The sequence below is a fragment of the Pan troglodytes genome, chromosome 22, assembly GCF_028858775.2.
Source record: "Pan troglodytes isolate AG18354 chromosome 22, NHGRI_mPanTro3-v2.0_pri, whole genome shotgun sequence".
NCBI classification, from domain to species: Eukaryota; Metazoa; Chordata; class Mammalia; order Primates; family Hominidae; genus Pan; species Pan troglodytes.
In genome coordinates this window covers 43,172,050-43,188,415 of record NC_072420.2, presented here as the reverse complement: position 1 = coordinate 43,188,415, position 16,366 = coordinate 43,172,050, and the positions used below count along the sequence as shown (strand labels likewise).

Sequence of the window (16,366 nt, the reverse complement as noted above, 5' to 3'; positions counted from 1 at the left end):
GTTTAGCAGCATCCTGGTTTCTAGCCACTAGATGCCAGCAACATCCCTTCCCTGGCTGTGACACCCACAAATGTCTCTAGACATTACTACTAAATGTCCCCTAGGAGACAAAACTGCCCCCAGCTGAGAACCAGATTTAAATACAGTTTTCTAGTAACTGAGAAAAACACACTCCCACTTTGGGTCTTTTTATACCACAGATTATTTGTGTTCAGTAAGACTGCAGTGTGGGGAATATAAACATTTGACCTCAAAATGGAGAAGGTCTGGCAGCCTGGCTGAGACCCAAGCCCTGAGGAAGCCCAAGGTACACACCACGCTCTCTCCAGCTAGGCTCATGGTCTGCTGCACACCACACACTCTGGGATTCCAAATCTTTATTATTCATTTGTTCACTCAGACAAGTTCTGCAGCAGGAGGCAAATACACACGTTCAATAAAGGGAGAGCTATGCACTCTCCTCCAACAGCAGACGCTGCCTGCCTGGGCACCACCCACCCACCAGGGCTGAGCGGGGTAGGGGGGCCCAGGTCTTGATGATCCTACACTCTGGGCAGGTCTCAGGGAAGCAGCTAAACATTTATGGGGATCCCTGGGGTTCTCCAGGCGGCAAAGACCTCTGTCTCTGAACAAAAGCCTCTTGGGACCACATGCCTCAGTCCCTGGCTGTGGTGTGACTATGGTTGGTCTCCATCAAAACTTGTGTTGAGGCTTGGCCCCCAGTATAACTGTGTTGAGAGGTACAGGGAGCTCTGAAGGGCATTTGGGTCATTAGGGATCCGCCTTGACGAAGGAATGAATCCGCAGGAGTGAGTGGCCGCGCTCTCAGGACTGATGAGCTATTGTGAGAGGTGAGAGCTGGTTGCTATAAAGCAACGTCACCCCTGTGCTGTGTCTGTTTTGTATGCCCTGCTCACTGCTAACCCATCTCACAGGGGCCTCTGCTAGGTGACGCCCTCCACCACATTACAATGTGGCACGAGGCTCTTGCCAGATGCAGCTGCCCAATCTTGAACTTCCCAGTTAGATAAGAGCTAAATACACCTTTTTTCATTATAAATTACTCAAGCTCAGATATTGTGCTAATAGCAACAGAAAATGGGCTAGAACATCCCTTTACTGCCTTTAAAAAAAAACCTGGCTGGACTGACACAATAGCAGTTTTTAATCAGCCAATCACACGTCCTATGACCCATATAATATTCACCACCTGCCTTGGTCAGTTCAAAGTGGGATCAAGAATGGGCTGGGCTGGCAGCACAGGCCAGGCACCGTTGTGAGCTTCTACATACATTAACTCAATCTTTGCCCCAATCCTATGACATAAGAACTATTATTTCCTCCATGTTGCAAAGGGGAAACTGAGGCCCAAAGAGGTATAGTAACTTGCTCAAGGCCACATCCTAGCAGGTGGCAGAGCTGGGGTTCAGATCCCAGCTGGTGTCTCTCTGGAGTTGCCTGCCCACCACGCAGAGCTGCCTCTGCTGTACTCAGAGCTGGGACTCAGATCCGAGCCGGTCTCTCTCTGGAGTTCCCCACCCGCCATGCATGGCTGCCTCTGCTGTGCTCAGAGTTCTGGGGCCAAGTTGGGCATCCAGGTAGAGCTGTTCAGCACATCCTGTGTCAACTGTTCCGATCATCAGGTGAAATTCATTATTTGGGGCACGTAAACACATGGCAACCTCTCTGAACCACAGGAGAGGTTGGGCTCTGCTGAACAGGAAACTAGTCCTCTGTTCCTGAATGACCACGTCCCAGGATCGGCAGGATTCATGGTAGGTCCTAAACCTCAGGGCCAGGAAAGCTGAGGGCAGCCTGTGTCAATTGGCACAGTGCCCGGGACATGGAAATCCTCTGCCTCGAGGTCCTGTGTTGTGGGCACAGCACACGCACTTGCTCTCTCCTAAGCTTGGCCTCGTCTTTGGGAAGGGAACAGCAGGGAAGCCAGTGGCAAGCGGGGGCCTCAATCCCGCGCGCCTGTGCACTTCAGCATAGCGGATGTTTTCTCTGCACGGAGGGGCCAGGTAATCAGGAAGGGTCTGGAAAACTGAAGCGGACCTACCTGAGGTACATCCCCACGGCATAGGCGCACAGGAAGGAGTAGTCCAGGGCCCCAAGCAGCTGCTGATAGTTGTTCTTATCTATATGAATTTGAAAACCAGCAGGACAAGCTCAGTATTGTTTAGTTTATGTTCTAGAGCACGGCTATAAAACACAAAGCATCTGTTCCCGAAATCTGGATGTACTTAGTGAAACGCGTGGTTTTCCACACAGAAAACAAGGCGGTGCATTTTCCGTTCGGTTTCTTGCAAAGGAAAATGAAGTCACCGCAGTTTCAAATAATCACTAAATATAATACAGGCGTCATTCAGATGAGATAAAAATCCCCATTGTGCATGGTGGCTGCACATTTGATTGATGCCTTTTGTTTTACGTGTCCACTGGCTTTTCTGCAGCACGCCTGCCTAGGCCAGCACCCACACCAGCGCCTCGTGTCTCTCTCTTCTTCTCACCCACAGAACTATGCCCTGCAAGTCCAAAATACAAAATGCAAATGATCTTCAGCACATTTCCCCATAAAGAGAACCTTCTTTCAGGAGGAACAGCTCTGCGCACAGGCACTGTGGACACAGTGGCGGTGAAGTCATGTGCTTTTTGGTAGGAGAGGGCTGTCATGGAAATGCAGTTACATCTGGGAACAGCATTACTGCTGCTAAAATTATTAATAGCAAGGCTGGAAGGGTGCTGGAAGGACAGCCGCTTCGGCTCCTGGACGGACCGATAATCGACTTACCAAACGGTGCCCAGCCACAGTCGGTCTCATTGTCAGGTAGCTGGTGGGGGGCAGCGGACCCAGACTTCCTGTTCTGGCTGCTGAACCTGACGTCAGCTTCATCCCAAGCAGTGCAGTACTTGTGGAGCTCACCCTGGGACGTGATGGGAGGGCAGAAGCAGGGAGAGGAAGTGCCCTCAGTGAGGCTCAGCATGGGGCACAGAGAGGAACAGTCACCCCTCCTCTCCCAGCAGCCTGCCCAGGGCACCTGCACCCTGCATTCTAAGAGGGACACAAGGCGCTGCTGGCGGTGTGTCTGCAGGACCCACAAGAATGCCTGCTGGTGACGTTTCAGCAGGACTCTCCAGCAACCCCACTCCTGAGCACGTGACGAACATAAGCCATCTTCATATGCCACCGGAAGACGAGCCTCGGGAGCAGTTTTAGTTCTAAGAGCTCCAAGCTGAAAGCCGACTGCCTGTCATCCTTGACCACCTGTCCACAAGGAAGAAGGGGTACATTTTCCTAGATTCACACAACTCAACGCCACACACCCGTGAAAAAGAACAAGTTACAGGTCCAGGCAACAATGAGGATGAACCTCACAAACATAACATGAAGCAGAAGAAGCCAGACACGAAAGAGTACAGACTGCAGCATTCCACTCATAGGAAGTCCAAGCATGGGCAACGAATCCATGCGGCTAGAGGTGAGAGTCACGGTTACCTAAAGGGGGACAATGTGGGACAGGGGATGGGGAGCTGTCTGGGAGCCAGAAAGGGTCCATCCCTTAACCTAGAGGATGACTACCCCTATGGGCATGTACAGATCTGCCAAACTGTACACTGAAGATTTGTATACTTAGTAAGTGTAAATCATACCTCAATTTAAAAATATCCCTGGGGCAGGGGACCACCCACCCACCAAACTGTCCACAGAACCAGCAAGCAGGGCCAGGGTTGGAGACACTTGTCTGGGAGGTGGGAGGAGGGGAAAGCCATCACCCTGGAGTTTGGTGACTGGCTGTGTGAGCATGTTACTTGCTGCCCCTGCCTCGGTCTCCCCCTCTGCAGACAAGGCTGCTGCCCAGTTACAGAAGTCACTGGGACCCGTGACGCTGAACACCAGGCTTTTTGCACAGAGCTTAGGATGGCACGGCCCTTGTGAAACAAACCCTGGGCAGAGAGGAAAGCTCATGTGTCGGGAGGCAGAGGGGCCTGAGTGGGTGCTTCTCGTTGGGAGGCAGAGGGGCCTGAGTGGGTGCTTCTCGTTGGGAGGCAGAGGGGCCTGAGTGGGTGCTTCTCGTTGGGAGGCAGAGGGGCCTAAGTGGGCTCTTCCTCAGCGCATTCCTTGGGAAGAGGAACAACACTTCCAGGACAGCGCCACATGTGGCAGGGGCTCGTCTTGTTGCGGGGGAAACTGAGGAAGACAGAATGTGCTCTGTGACTGTGTGTCCCTCCCTGGTGGCCTCTGTCACTCCCATGCTTCTCTTCTCAGGGGCCTCTGTAGTGATCATTCTGCACTATTCAAGACTCAAAGGAGTTGCCCCATCAAGCGTGAGTGATGGCGGCAAGTGAAGTCCTTGTGGTCAGAGGGGTGTCCCTTAGGGGGATCGAGTGCCCATTCAGTGCCCATGATACCAGAGGGGTGTCCTCGTGAGCTGGAACCTGAGAGAGGCCAGGGGTCTGGAGGGCAGTGCACAAAGCTGGCTCCAGGTCAGGGCACAGAACGCGGGGCAGGGAGCCACCCCAGTGCCCAGGCAGGCAGCAGCCGGAAGTCCTGCCCCTCCTCTTCAGGAGGGAGTGGCCAACACGGCTGGCCACTTTCAAAAGGCCAGGGCTTTTGAATCGGAGCTAGACACCCTGATTTATAGCTGGCAGCACGTGGGCCACGTCACTGAGTCCTGGCATGTCACACGGGATGCAGCTGCTCCATGGTCACGTGACTCTGCCGTCATCACTGGGCTGTTCTGCTATAATTAAACACTGTCCCCAAAAACTAGCCAAGGGCTCTACTTTACAATGCAAAGTCATCATCTGCCCGGCAGCTCCCTTGGCAGAGCTGGTCCTCCCTGGAGGCGCCATGCTGACCTCCTGGCATCTCAGGAAGAGAGTGCTTTCATTTGCTCCCCGACTGCTTGGGGCCCCCTGGCTGCTCCTGCTTGTGTTTTAAGTTCTCCACCCAAGGTGGACGTGAGGGGCTGGGAGTGTGATCCTGAGACCCAGGGCGGGTGCCTGCAGCCCTTCCTCTCTGTATCAAGCTGGTATCTGCGGCCTTTCTCCATTCACCTGCCGCCTTGTTGGACACTTCTCCTCCTTGGCACCTTCAGAAGCCAGGTGTTTCTGCCCACCTTTCCCTGCTGCCTCCCATGGAAGTCAATCTGGCCACACCCAAAGGACCTAAGCATCGCCACTACAATTCACCTCTGACTGAAGAAAGCCACAGCTAGGGCAGGAATACAGGACATTCCCCGGCTGAGGGAGAATCATGTGCAGGGAGAAGCTGAAGTTTCTAACATTAACCTGGCGCAGAAGAAAGGAAAAAGAGATTCTGCAGGCCGCCGCTTAAAACAGAATTTTATATCCTTTGTGATTTAATATTTCTGGGGAGGAACCACCTGTGGAAAACATATCCGATTAGAAATGCTCCCTTTTTTTCATAAATAAGCAGAAAAGTTTTTCTAGTTTTGTTATGTAATGAGTGGGGGTCTCACATCCTGGTTAGGGATATAGGCTTCGGCAGCAGACAGGCCTAAGCTGGGATCTTGGTGCCTCTCTGTGGCTTCTGGCCTTGGTGACATCACTTACACTCCCTGGCCATCAGTTATGGAGTTGGCATGACAATGCCTGTGTCCCAGCGTTACTATAAAGATGGACCATAATCAGAGTGTGCCTCTCTGGCCCTCTGCCCCTGGGAAGGGTCCAGAAAAGGGCCGCTGTGAGTCCGGGCGCCTCTCTGGCCCTTCTCCTTGATGTTGGAAAGGTCACCTTCACCTGCACCCCGCAGACCTGTTGGAAGGCTGCTGCCAAAGCCATCGAGATTTCATATTACTCCAGCACAAAGAGTTCTGAGGATATTTACATAACCACAGGTTTTCAACAACATTGCTATATTTCAGTATTTCTATGAGTTTTATCCCCCAAACGTGGCGTTCCAGAGACAATGCAAACTTAATTAGGTTAAGATGAACTGGTAAGCAAACCCCTAGCCAGGTGAGCAAATTCTCACCAAAGCGCTTCAGGGAAGCACCCTCACCTCTGCATAGCCACACCATCCCTGTGGAAATACTTGGGGAGGGGGTCAAGTCCTTTGGGAAACGTCTGCTTTCATAAAAGCAGCTTTCTTCACACCTTTTTACACAAGTGCCTTTCAACAAGTTACATACAAAATCAACCTGCGACATCAGGTAGATATTAAAAACTGATCAGGCAAAAGCCTCTGCAGCAACTGAACTCCACACTTATGTGAGGTGGGAGGCTGAGTGGGCCCTGTGAACACGCGGGCATCACGGCTGCTAAAGCGTCCATGCAACACACAGAACAGCAACAAAAATAAACAGCAGATGCCATCGCGGGTGGAGGGTGGGGGTGGGAGAAGAAAGGTGCCAATCTTCTGGAAGAACCCAGGAAACCGCCAGGAGTCACAGCGCGACGAGTGTGCAGGGAAGGCGGCGGGGCCGGGAGTCACAGCGCGACGAGTGTGCGGGGAAGGCGGCGGGGCCGGGAGCTGGCAATGTCTTCTGTCTACAGACTCCCTCGCCACATCCAGCCCTCCCCACCCCTCCCACTGGCAGCGAGAGGAAATCCCGTCCGGGGAGCAGCAGGCAGCTGCGGTGGGAATTTCATGACACTAGAAAAGACTGGACTCCTCCCTCATCCTACACCTGCAGAGCCCCACGCGGTCATTTAGGCACAAACATTCACTGTATTTGCCTGCATTCCACGAAGGCTCCGTTCTTTCCATGCTGAATTTGAGCCACTTCGCAGACAGAAACCACTCATTCCTGCCCTGGGTTCTCAGCCCCCACCTAAGTTGCCTAAGACTACAGCCATGTGACACATTCTCTGCAGCAGGTACGTGGCCTCCAATAGAGGAGATTATCAGGCAGTCTGGAGGGTGCAGGAGCCACTGAAAGGCAACAGTGAGAGGACAGGACAGGAGCAGGGGATTCGGGCCTCACTGAATCCCCCTGGAGGACAGTGGGGTTAGGCCAGTTTCACTCCACCTTCAGCCAACACAGAGGGTGTGTGTGTGTGTGTGTATCATCTGCATTTGACGATCTGTCTAGTCAACTTTACGTGGCTCATTAGGCTGTGTGGGTGCACTGATTCTAACCAGTCCTTCACATTCCTTTTATAAGGCTACAAGAATTCTCCAAAGCATTATCTAAGTCCTGGAAGAGCAATTAAAGTTTTGGTACCAAAAGTAGGAGCGACCAGCCAGGCTCTCCCCCACAGACAACAGCACCTGCCCACGGCCAGCCTCCTGCGATGAGTCACAGGTGCCACGTGAAATGCATTATACACACTCAGGGACAGACATGCAAATGCTCCACTCATGAAGGATACAGAAATAGATGGAGGAGCTTCTTGGTCATTGTTTACTTCTCAAAAATGGAATCATTCTATACATCCTTATGCACATGTTAACTTCTTACTCAAAATACCTCCTGGAAATGTTTCTGAGTCAACTGGTTTGCCTGTGATAAATTCTTTTAGGGACCTGCACATTTCATAATATGGACTTGTGATAATTTATTCAAACTTTTACCTACTTATTAGGTTCCCTTGATATCCAGCATTGTTTTTTTTCCTTTTTGCTTTTTTTGGTCACTACAAAGCTGCCATAAAGATGCTTATGAAGATATTCCTAAGTAAGGTGCTTTTATTTTTAGGGTGAAATTCCCAGAAGTATGTCTGAAGGCTGTAGTATTTTTTATTTCACTGGGTGTCACCAAAAGGTGCTAACGCTTGACATCCCATCAAGAACGCATGAAAATTCCTCTCCCCTCACCAGTGAATAGCACTTACTGCCCTGGGCAATGCTGTGCCAGCCACTGAGCACAGTGTTGCCTTAATTTGCATATGGAATACCGGCAGACTCGAACGCCATTCACATATTTCCTGGCGATCTGAATTCCGTGTCTGTAAACTGCTTGTTCATCCCCCTCACCCGTTGTTTCTTTGGGTTTCCTAACTTCACACTCACTCCTACGATAAACATAATTTTCTTCTTGGATTTTTACTTTTTGTATTTTACATTCATGTCTTTAATCCATTTATTTTATTTTATTTTTTTGAGATGGAGTCTCACTCATGTCGCCCAGGCTGGAGTGCAGTGGTGTGGTCTCAGCTCACTGCAACGTTCGCCTCCCAGGTTCAAGTGATTCTCATGCGTCAGTCTCCCAAGTAGCTGGGATTACAGCTGCCCGCCACCATACCCAGCTCATTTTTGTCCATTTAGTAGAGATGGGGTTTTAGTAGAGATGGCCAGGCTGGTCTCGAACTGCTGACCTCAGGTAATCCACCTGCCTCGGCCTCCCAAAGTGCTGGGATTACAGGTGTGAGCCACAGTGCCTGGGCCATTTGTTTTTATAAAATAGGGATTCAATATTTATTTCTTCCTGACGAATAACCAGTTGTGCCGACACCATTTATTAAATTTATTAAATAAGCTCTGTCAAATATTCCATATTTTCTAATCTATTCTACTGACCTTTTTGTCTATTCTCATGTAATATTATAATTTGATTATGGTATTAAAATATGTTAATCTTTTGCATATTTTCATATCATAAAATGTTATCTTTACACTTTTCTTGATAATTCCTGGACATTCTTTCATACAAACTTTAAGATTATTTTATTCAATTAAAAAAAACCCTGCTAAGATTTTCACTGGAGTTGCATTTTATTTAAATATTAACACTGGGAGAATTGGAACTTTCCAAATAACAAGTTTCCCACCCATAGTACATACTTCCAGCTTTTCAGACTTTGTTTTCTGTCTGCCACTGAGGATTATTTTATTTCATTTTTTTTGAGATGGAGTTTCACTTTGTCACCCAGGCTGGAGGGCAATGGTGCGATCTCGGCTCACTGCAAACTTCGCCTCCCGGATTCAAGCTATTCTCCTGCCTCAGCCTCCCCAGTAGCTGGGATTACAGGCGCCCGTCACCATGCCTGGTTAATTTTTTTTGTATTTTTAGTATAGATAGGGTTTCACTATGTTGGCCAGTTTGGTCTTGAACTCCTGACCTCAGGTGATCCGCCCACCTCGGCCTCCCAAAGTGCTGGGATTACAGGCGTGAGCCACTGCGCCTAGCCAGTTTTCTCCTTTTAAGTCCTGTGTGTCCACAGAGGGGTGGGCACACTCACATTCAAATCAATGCTGCCATCCCCCTGGCTCCAGGGACCCCTGCAGTTTAAGCTTCTCCAGGAAGCCTCTGCTTTCAGGTTTCTTTTCTGGCCCAGTCCAGGGGAAAAGAGCTCGCGCTAAGATCTCTGCTGGGAGTCAGACTCACCTGTCTACCAGCTTGGGCAGACGCTTGCCTTGAGTCCTGAGGCTGGGCCACAGCTGGAGCAGCAGGTAGAAGGGACAGGGTTGCACTTATAACACTACTATCCTCCCAGCCCTGGTTTTATCATCATCATCGAGAAAAATACAATTAATCAGCAGTGATCAAAGGTAAGTCTAAACATTCCATTTAACTAACTTCAATGTGACCTGGTGTGCCATGTCATTCTATAAATGACATAACAGAATAAGAATCACTTTCTAATTCACAGCCTCTGGTTCAATTTCAAGTAAGCAAATATATTTTGCTTTGGTTTTGCTTACAATATTCTGGGAAATGCAGGCTGTAAATAATCACTCAACTGTTTTGTGGGTCAACAGAATCACTACTACTTTCAGTTTCGTTGATGCCATTTATATCATGAGCTCAAGCACACGGGCGCTTCAGAAGGCACTATAAAGTTTAGTTTTGATGTGGTGTGATGTTCTGATCTATCTTGAAAGGTAAAGAAACCCACAGGATTCAGCTTCAAGCCAATCCATGCCCAGGCACATCGCAGCTGCTAGGTCAGGAAATCTGCGTTTAGGAGGATCTGAGGGTGATGCTGGGACTGTACTCAGGTAATTAAACCCGGACAAACCCTGAGGCACAGAGAGGATGAGTGGGGGCCCTGGAGGCAGCCTGACCCACAGGGAATTCTGGAGTGTGTGGCAGCCCTGCCTGGGGAACGAAGACCTGAGCCTCAATTTCCTCACAGGGGCACTCGCAGGGTTGCTGTGAGGATCACAGGGGTAATGTATGTGGCACTTTGTCATACCCCAGGGCTCTGTAAGCGGCAGTTATTTATATTGTTACTTATGACACTGAACTAAGAGCTGACCCTGACACCGCCTCCTCAGAAGCCCTAAGTCCTGAGTGGCCTGGACACCACTACACACGAGAGTCAGGGGCGGGGGCTTTGAGATGGACCACCAGGAAAGCCGGGAGAGGGACCGGGACAGGGCTCCCACTTGCTCCTGGCTCACAGGGGCCCTCATAGTCATCAGGTGGACCCCAACAGCTGCGGCCTGACAAAGATTCCCCCAAAGGCCAGCCCACCTTACACGCTACATCTGCCCCAACAGCCCCCCAGCCCAACAGGTGGTGCCTTCATGGAGACGCCCATCCCTGCACGTAGCACTCAAGGCAGTTCTCCCACCTGCAAAGCTGTTTTTCTTCCCCTACAATCCACACCCAACCTTTCTAGGTCAATCCTGAAACCCCACACAGGCTCCCCAACTACACCAGATCCTTCAACTCCAACACGCTCACCAAGTCTCTTCAATAGTCACTTCCATCTTTATAATTTACCATTTTCTTGAGCTGTTTGTATATTTCTCTAACCAGAAAGACAAGAAGTAGTAGTATTCAGATTTATAATGACTGGTTACTGGTACTGATTTGAGAGTCTCTTGTCAAGCGGATGAGTGTTTAAGGCCCACCACCTCTTTTCATATTCTTCTCTCTTAAAAACCACATTTTCAAAGGTCTGCAAACATTTTCCTCAGTCAACAACTTGAGAGGCATGGAAGTTTCTTGCTTATCAGGGGCCAAGGGGGAATTTTAGAATCTTTTGGGTAAATGAATGTTTAACATCCCCTGAAAGCTGCTGGAGAGTGGGGAACCTAGGACTGTCACAAAACAGCCAGCCTCTGCATTGCCTCTGCCCACCAGGGCTGCGGAGGGCAGCCACCCAGGGCTCAGCCGCCGGCAGGAGTGGAGGAAGCACAGCTCCAAAGGTCACAGAATTGCAGTCCTGGAGCTGGGTCCCTGCCAACTCCCGGAGAGTGAGCGAGGGGCCACTGGGCTGTGAATGCACTGTCTCTGGCAGTGGATGATTTCCTCGTTCTTCTACGATAGAGACTCTAATGCCTCTCAGGCCCCTGATGGTCTACAGGCCGGGTGACGTAATCCCAATGAGGGTAAGAAAATTATTCCTGCTTTTCTCCAGGTTATGACTGGTGATTATGTAGGCTTGTCTGCTTTAATCTTCTTTTCTCAAAGTCTAGTAGAACACCTGCTTAACAACTTCCTGCCCACCCATCACTCAGACAAAAATGCAGCATTCCAAGAACAATGGAGAGCCACCTCCGCAGCCAGACCTGGGGTTGGATCGCACGAAGAGCTGGAATTTGGGGAACCACTTAAGACTGGATACATTTGGAAGGAACAGTCACACAAGATAAAATAAATATTTAGCTAAGCTTTCAAATTCTGGAACTGTCAACTAATAAAACTAAAAGTCTACTACCTCTGAAAGTATAAATCCAAAAAACATTTAAAAGACTTTAATTTTAGAAAAGGGAAACCGAAAAGCCAAAGCAGCAGAATAACTTGTTTCTACATAATCTGTTTCCCCATGTACCTGCTACCATCCCCATCCTCTGCCCCACAAGCTCTTCAAGTGACGAACTCCTCACAGAGACGACAGGCAGTGCTTTCCATGATTCTTACCTTAACTATGCTGATAGGCTTTCGAGATAAGTGAAAACTTGCATACAGCAGAAATGTCAAAATAAAAATGAAGGCTCTGTACCTGAAACACAAAACAGTGGGAGAGGATGATATGAAATAACAGAAGTTATGTTAGGAATACATATCACTGTGTTCTGAAACGTTCTTATGCTGTGTATTATTCATTCAGTTCTACAGCCATTATCAATATTACTTATGTCACTATAATATTGGAACATTAAAAAATATTGCCACGTTTGCTTTGTCCAAATGGAAACTGAACACTGTAAGAGACAGGAAAAACCAGACTGCTTTTCCTACCCTCATGCACAACACACAACATACCATACTTCTAACACTACGTGTGTAGGGGTTTTCCCCATATACCAAGCAATTCTCCAGCCGACACTGGATGTCCTCTAAGTGAATTCAGTTCTCACACTGTCTTCCAGGAGTCAGCATCAGCCCCCACAGGGCGGGGCTCCGGCCGAGGCTGCCCCGCTTCACATGCCAATGGCAACAAGCCCCAGGTTGTGACCTGCTCCTCTGACCAACTGGCTCTCAGGGTGGTTCCCAAGAACCCCTTCTCAGGTTCGATTAATTTGCCAGAGCAGCTCGTAGAACTCAGGGAAACACATTTACTGCTTTATTATAAACGATGTTACAAAGAATACATACAGATGAAGAGATGCACAGGGCGAGGTATGAGGCAGGGAGCTCGGAGCTGCTGTGCCCTCCCCAGGGCTCCACCCTCCGGGAACCTCCCCGTGCTCAGCAGCCTGCAAGCCCCCAAACGCTGTCGTTGAGGGAGTCTGTGGAGGCCTCATTACACAGGCACCATCGAGCAGAACACCGGCCACTGGTGATCCACTCCACCTCTGCGGGCTCCCTCCCCTCCCCAGAGGTCCACGGGTGGAGTCCCAACCTCTAATTACATGGTCACGCGGTCGGTTGCCCTGGCAACCAGTCCCCCAGGAGGCTGTCCTGGAGCCCCAGCCACAGTCACCTCATTAGCAAACAAAAAGACACTCAGCACTAACGGTTGTAGGAGCTGTGTGCCCAGAGCCAGGGCCAGAGACCAAAAGCATGTTTCTTATTATTACGTCACAATATCAAAAGCATTCATTTATTTAAAGAAACCGTAACCAAAGGGAAACCTGGGACTCGAGATGCACACTTGAGTTTACAAAGCAGAACAAGCACGATGAAATGTTTAGTTTACAACAAAACTAACCACAAGTTTCTGGCGTAGCCTGCTATCCTGGGCAATTAAGATCATATTTATTTTTGGCTCTTTGGTTTCTATGCAACTTTTCAGAAGCACGCAAGCAAGGCAGACATATAAATATTTCACGGCCCTCAAAGAGAAAAAGGCAGTGACGCTGGCAGGCTCTCAATAGGCCAATGACAGAAACACTGGTACGAAGCCCCTCGCTCAGTTTGGCTGGGAGAAAAGCAGCCGAAAGAGTCAGCATGAGTGTGAGGAAGAAAGAAGAAAAGAAGGTGCCTTAGAAAGAAGACAAAGGGCAACTCCAGTCTAAGAGTCTCAACCACCGCATAGAAAAATACTTTTTGGGGCAACAAAATGGGTTGGGAGAAAGAAGTATTTGACATGAGTGGAAGGCGAGGGGCAGCTCTTCTGTGTCCTAGGCACATCTCCCTACCCTGGAGAACCTGTCCTGCTTGTGGCCTGGGAAGAGACTTCAAACGGCGCCACCAACAACCTGAATCAATAATTACCTAAGGCGGCGTCCTACACAGGACAAAGAAAGGCAGCGTTTCCAAGAGTCCCTGGGATAAGGGGTTGCTTCTCCCAGCTGCGCATCTACATTTTTAATGTTGTGATTTACTCCGAGGGAAGCTTTCCACAAGTAACTAAAATCCTAGGATCCCAGAGCTGCCTTCTTCTCTGGTCACCAGCTAAAGTAGGGGTCAAATAAATATTTCCAGATTTTTCTTAAAAAAAAAAGACCATATTTCAGGTGGGAAAGAAAGGTTGGTGGCTCCGTGTGACTCAAAACTACAACCTTTGGAATGCCTGTGCCTTTGGGGAAGGAACCAAACCAAACCAACTCGCAGAATACCTGCTGACTGAAGACAGAAATTCCCCAGTGCTCTCTTCTTCATCAGGGAACTATCTTCCAATGGCCTTTCTCCAATGCTTCCTCTCCAAGCCCATGGCAAGGGCCAAATGGGAAAAAAGTGAAACCCTAAAAGGCGAGCCTATCATTTATCCCAAAGCCCAAAGAACAAAGGCTATGTGGGTACAGTGGATTTGCTCCAGAAGCCCCAGCCTCTGTCCTCGTGTTTCTGAAAACCATCCTTTCTGGCAAGGAAAGAAAGTCTCAGCGCTTTGGATGAAGCTGTCTGTTAGGCCACCACTGCTTCTCACGCCTTCGACTGCTGGTGCAGGAAGATTCCAGGCCACTGGGCTTCACCGGCCCTCAATGCTCACTTGTCCAGCCCACAGCTTGACAAACTGGTCACTTCCACCCCACCTGCTGGAGCTGACTAGGGCAAGTAAGGCTGATGGGTGACCCTGATCGGCCCTCATTGGAGTACAGGGTTTCCTTCTCCAATCTCCTCAAAACAGGTGAACAAAGTTCTCAGGCCAAGTTGCCTCCAGCACCTCCCCAGTCTCAGACAAGTCCATGGACCATCTCTCCTGCTCCATGCAGGAGGATTCTCCATCCACAGTGCCAGTTCTACAGGTGTTATCACCCAGCTAGGAAGGATTTTGAGAAGAGCAGCTCTGTCCTATGGGCTGTGGGTTCACATCTCCACTCTCCACCCAGACAGCCCAGAAGGAAGGCTGTCTCCCTTTGTCGGGCTGAGGTCTGAAGAGTGCTGAGGCCCCGACACACACCGCGTTCCCGATGGTCAGGGCTGCTTGGGTGATCAGGCCCTGGTGATGCGTTCTGGGCTCCTGCCTTCCTCTGCGGGGTGACTCCCGGCTGGTGCTCACAGCACACGCCTAGAGATGCCCTGAGAACACTGAGGAGCACACAAGGGGCAGCACATGCCTCTGGAACCTTTAGTTCAGCCTTGTGTGGAGGGAGACACCTTAATGAATGAGCCCCTTTGGGAAGAGTCACTGCCACGGTGTAGCCAGGCTGACAGAAGCTGTCCTGTAGAATTGGGTGAAGGGTCCATTTACACAGCAAACTGGAATGTTCCTAAAGACTGAAGAGGAAAACGCTGTATTTATTTAGCTGGTGTCAGGCCAACTCTACTTCTATTTCCAAATTCGTCTTTCCTCTCTCATTTCTTCATCTTCTGTACTTAGGACTTGGGGCTTGGGGATGGGGGACGCAGTGGCTGGAGGCTAGACTTTCCTCTTTGAAAGGTCTGACTTCAGCTCCCATGACTATTGCTAAACCGCGGCAGCCACACTCGGGCCGCTGCCTTGCTGGTGGTCACCCCGATACGCCTGGCCTCTGGGTAGGCAGACGCTTCACTCTGCAGCATGGATGGGCTCAAACCCCCAGAAGCCAAACAGCCCTCCCGAAGTCCTTTCTTATTTCGTAATTCTATCTACGTTTTCTTTATCATTTATAAAGCAGATGTTTTGGATGATATGTTTCCTTTTGTTCATTTTGTACTGGGTTGAATATCATCCCCCATAATTTCATGTCCACCCAAAAACCTCAGAACGTGACCTTATTTGGAAATAGGGTCATGTAGACATGATTAGCTCAGGTGAGGTCATATTAGATAGAGTGAGCCCTAATTCCAACGACTGGCGTCCTCACCAGAAGGCCACACAAAGACTCAGAGACAGGAAGGGAGGCCACGTGGCCACACAGGCAGAGACTGGTGTGATGCAGCCACTAGCCAAGAACGGCGGCAGCAGCAGGAGCTTAGAAGAGGCAAGGAAGGGTCTGTCCCCGGAGCCTGCAGAGGAAGTGTGGCCCTGCTGACACTTTGACTTTGGACTTCTGACCTCCAGGGCTGTGAGAGGGTAAATTCCTGTTGTTTCAGGACACCCAGCTTGTGGTACCATGTTACAGCAGCCCCAGGAGGCTAATATAATCCTTTCATTTTTGTTTTGTGTTATGTTTAGACTTATGAATATAAAACAAATACAATAAAAAAAAGATCTAATCTATCTGCTCCTCAGTGTTCTGCTTACTTTTTGCAGTTATGACTACTTATAGCATGCTTGGCTTCCACCAATATGAAAAATCCCACATTTCTAGCAAAAAAGCAGGTCTCAGCAATGACAGCACCAGATGGGGGTGCCCCCTGGGCCTCCTCAGAGATGTTCTGGAAGACCACGTGTTCTCAGGTGAATGGCAGCCTGCTTAGGGTGAGAGGCTCTGTGCAAAATATCTGTCTCCTTGTTTGAGTGTTATTACCTCAATCACATGCAAATAAGGAATAAAGAAACACTTTTGAGAATTACTGAGTGATATGATTTGGTGCAGAAATTAGTCCAAAGACATCCTCTGCTTCACTCTGCAGCATGGATGGGCTCAAACCCCCAGAAGCCAAACAGCCCTCCCAAAATCCTTTTTTATTTTGTAATTCTGTCTATGTTTTCTGAGACAGAGAAGCGATGCCATGTCCTGTTCAGAGTATCC

The 16,366-nt window shown here is 49.5% G+C and overlaps 1 protein-coding gene across 38 annotated transcripts in view; it reads right to left on the bottom strand.

Moving 5' to 3' along the window:
* Nucleotides 1–16,366, bottom strand: part of SLC37A1 (solute carrier family 37 member 1) — an 84,845-nt gene that overhangs the window by 46,623 nt on the left and 21,856 nt on the right. For 17 of the 38 annotated variants that reach the window (XM_054675180.2, XM_054675182.2, XM_024352436.3 and 14 more), the window contains 3 exons: nt 11,784–11,865; nt 2,795–2,927; nt 2,063–2,141 (listed from right to left, as the gene is read on the bottom strand). In XM_054675180.2, coding sequence (XP_054531155.1) covers nt 2,063–2,141; nt 2,795–2,927; nt 11,784–11,865 — 294 coding nt within the window. Of the gene's footprint in view, nt 1–2,062; nt 2,142–2,794; nt 3,269–11,783; nt 11,866–12,461; nt 14,967–16,366 lie in introns of those variants that run through there. The other 21 variants (XM_063803463.1, XM_063803465.1, XM_063803461.1 and 18 more) reach the window with 6 other exon arrangements.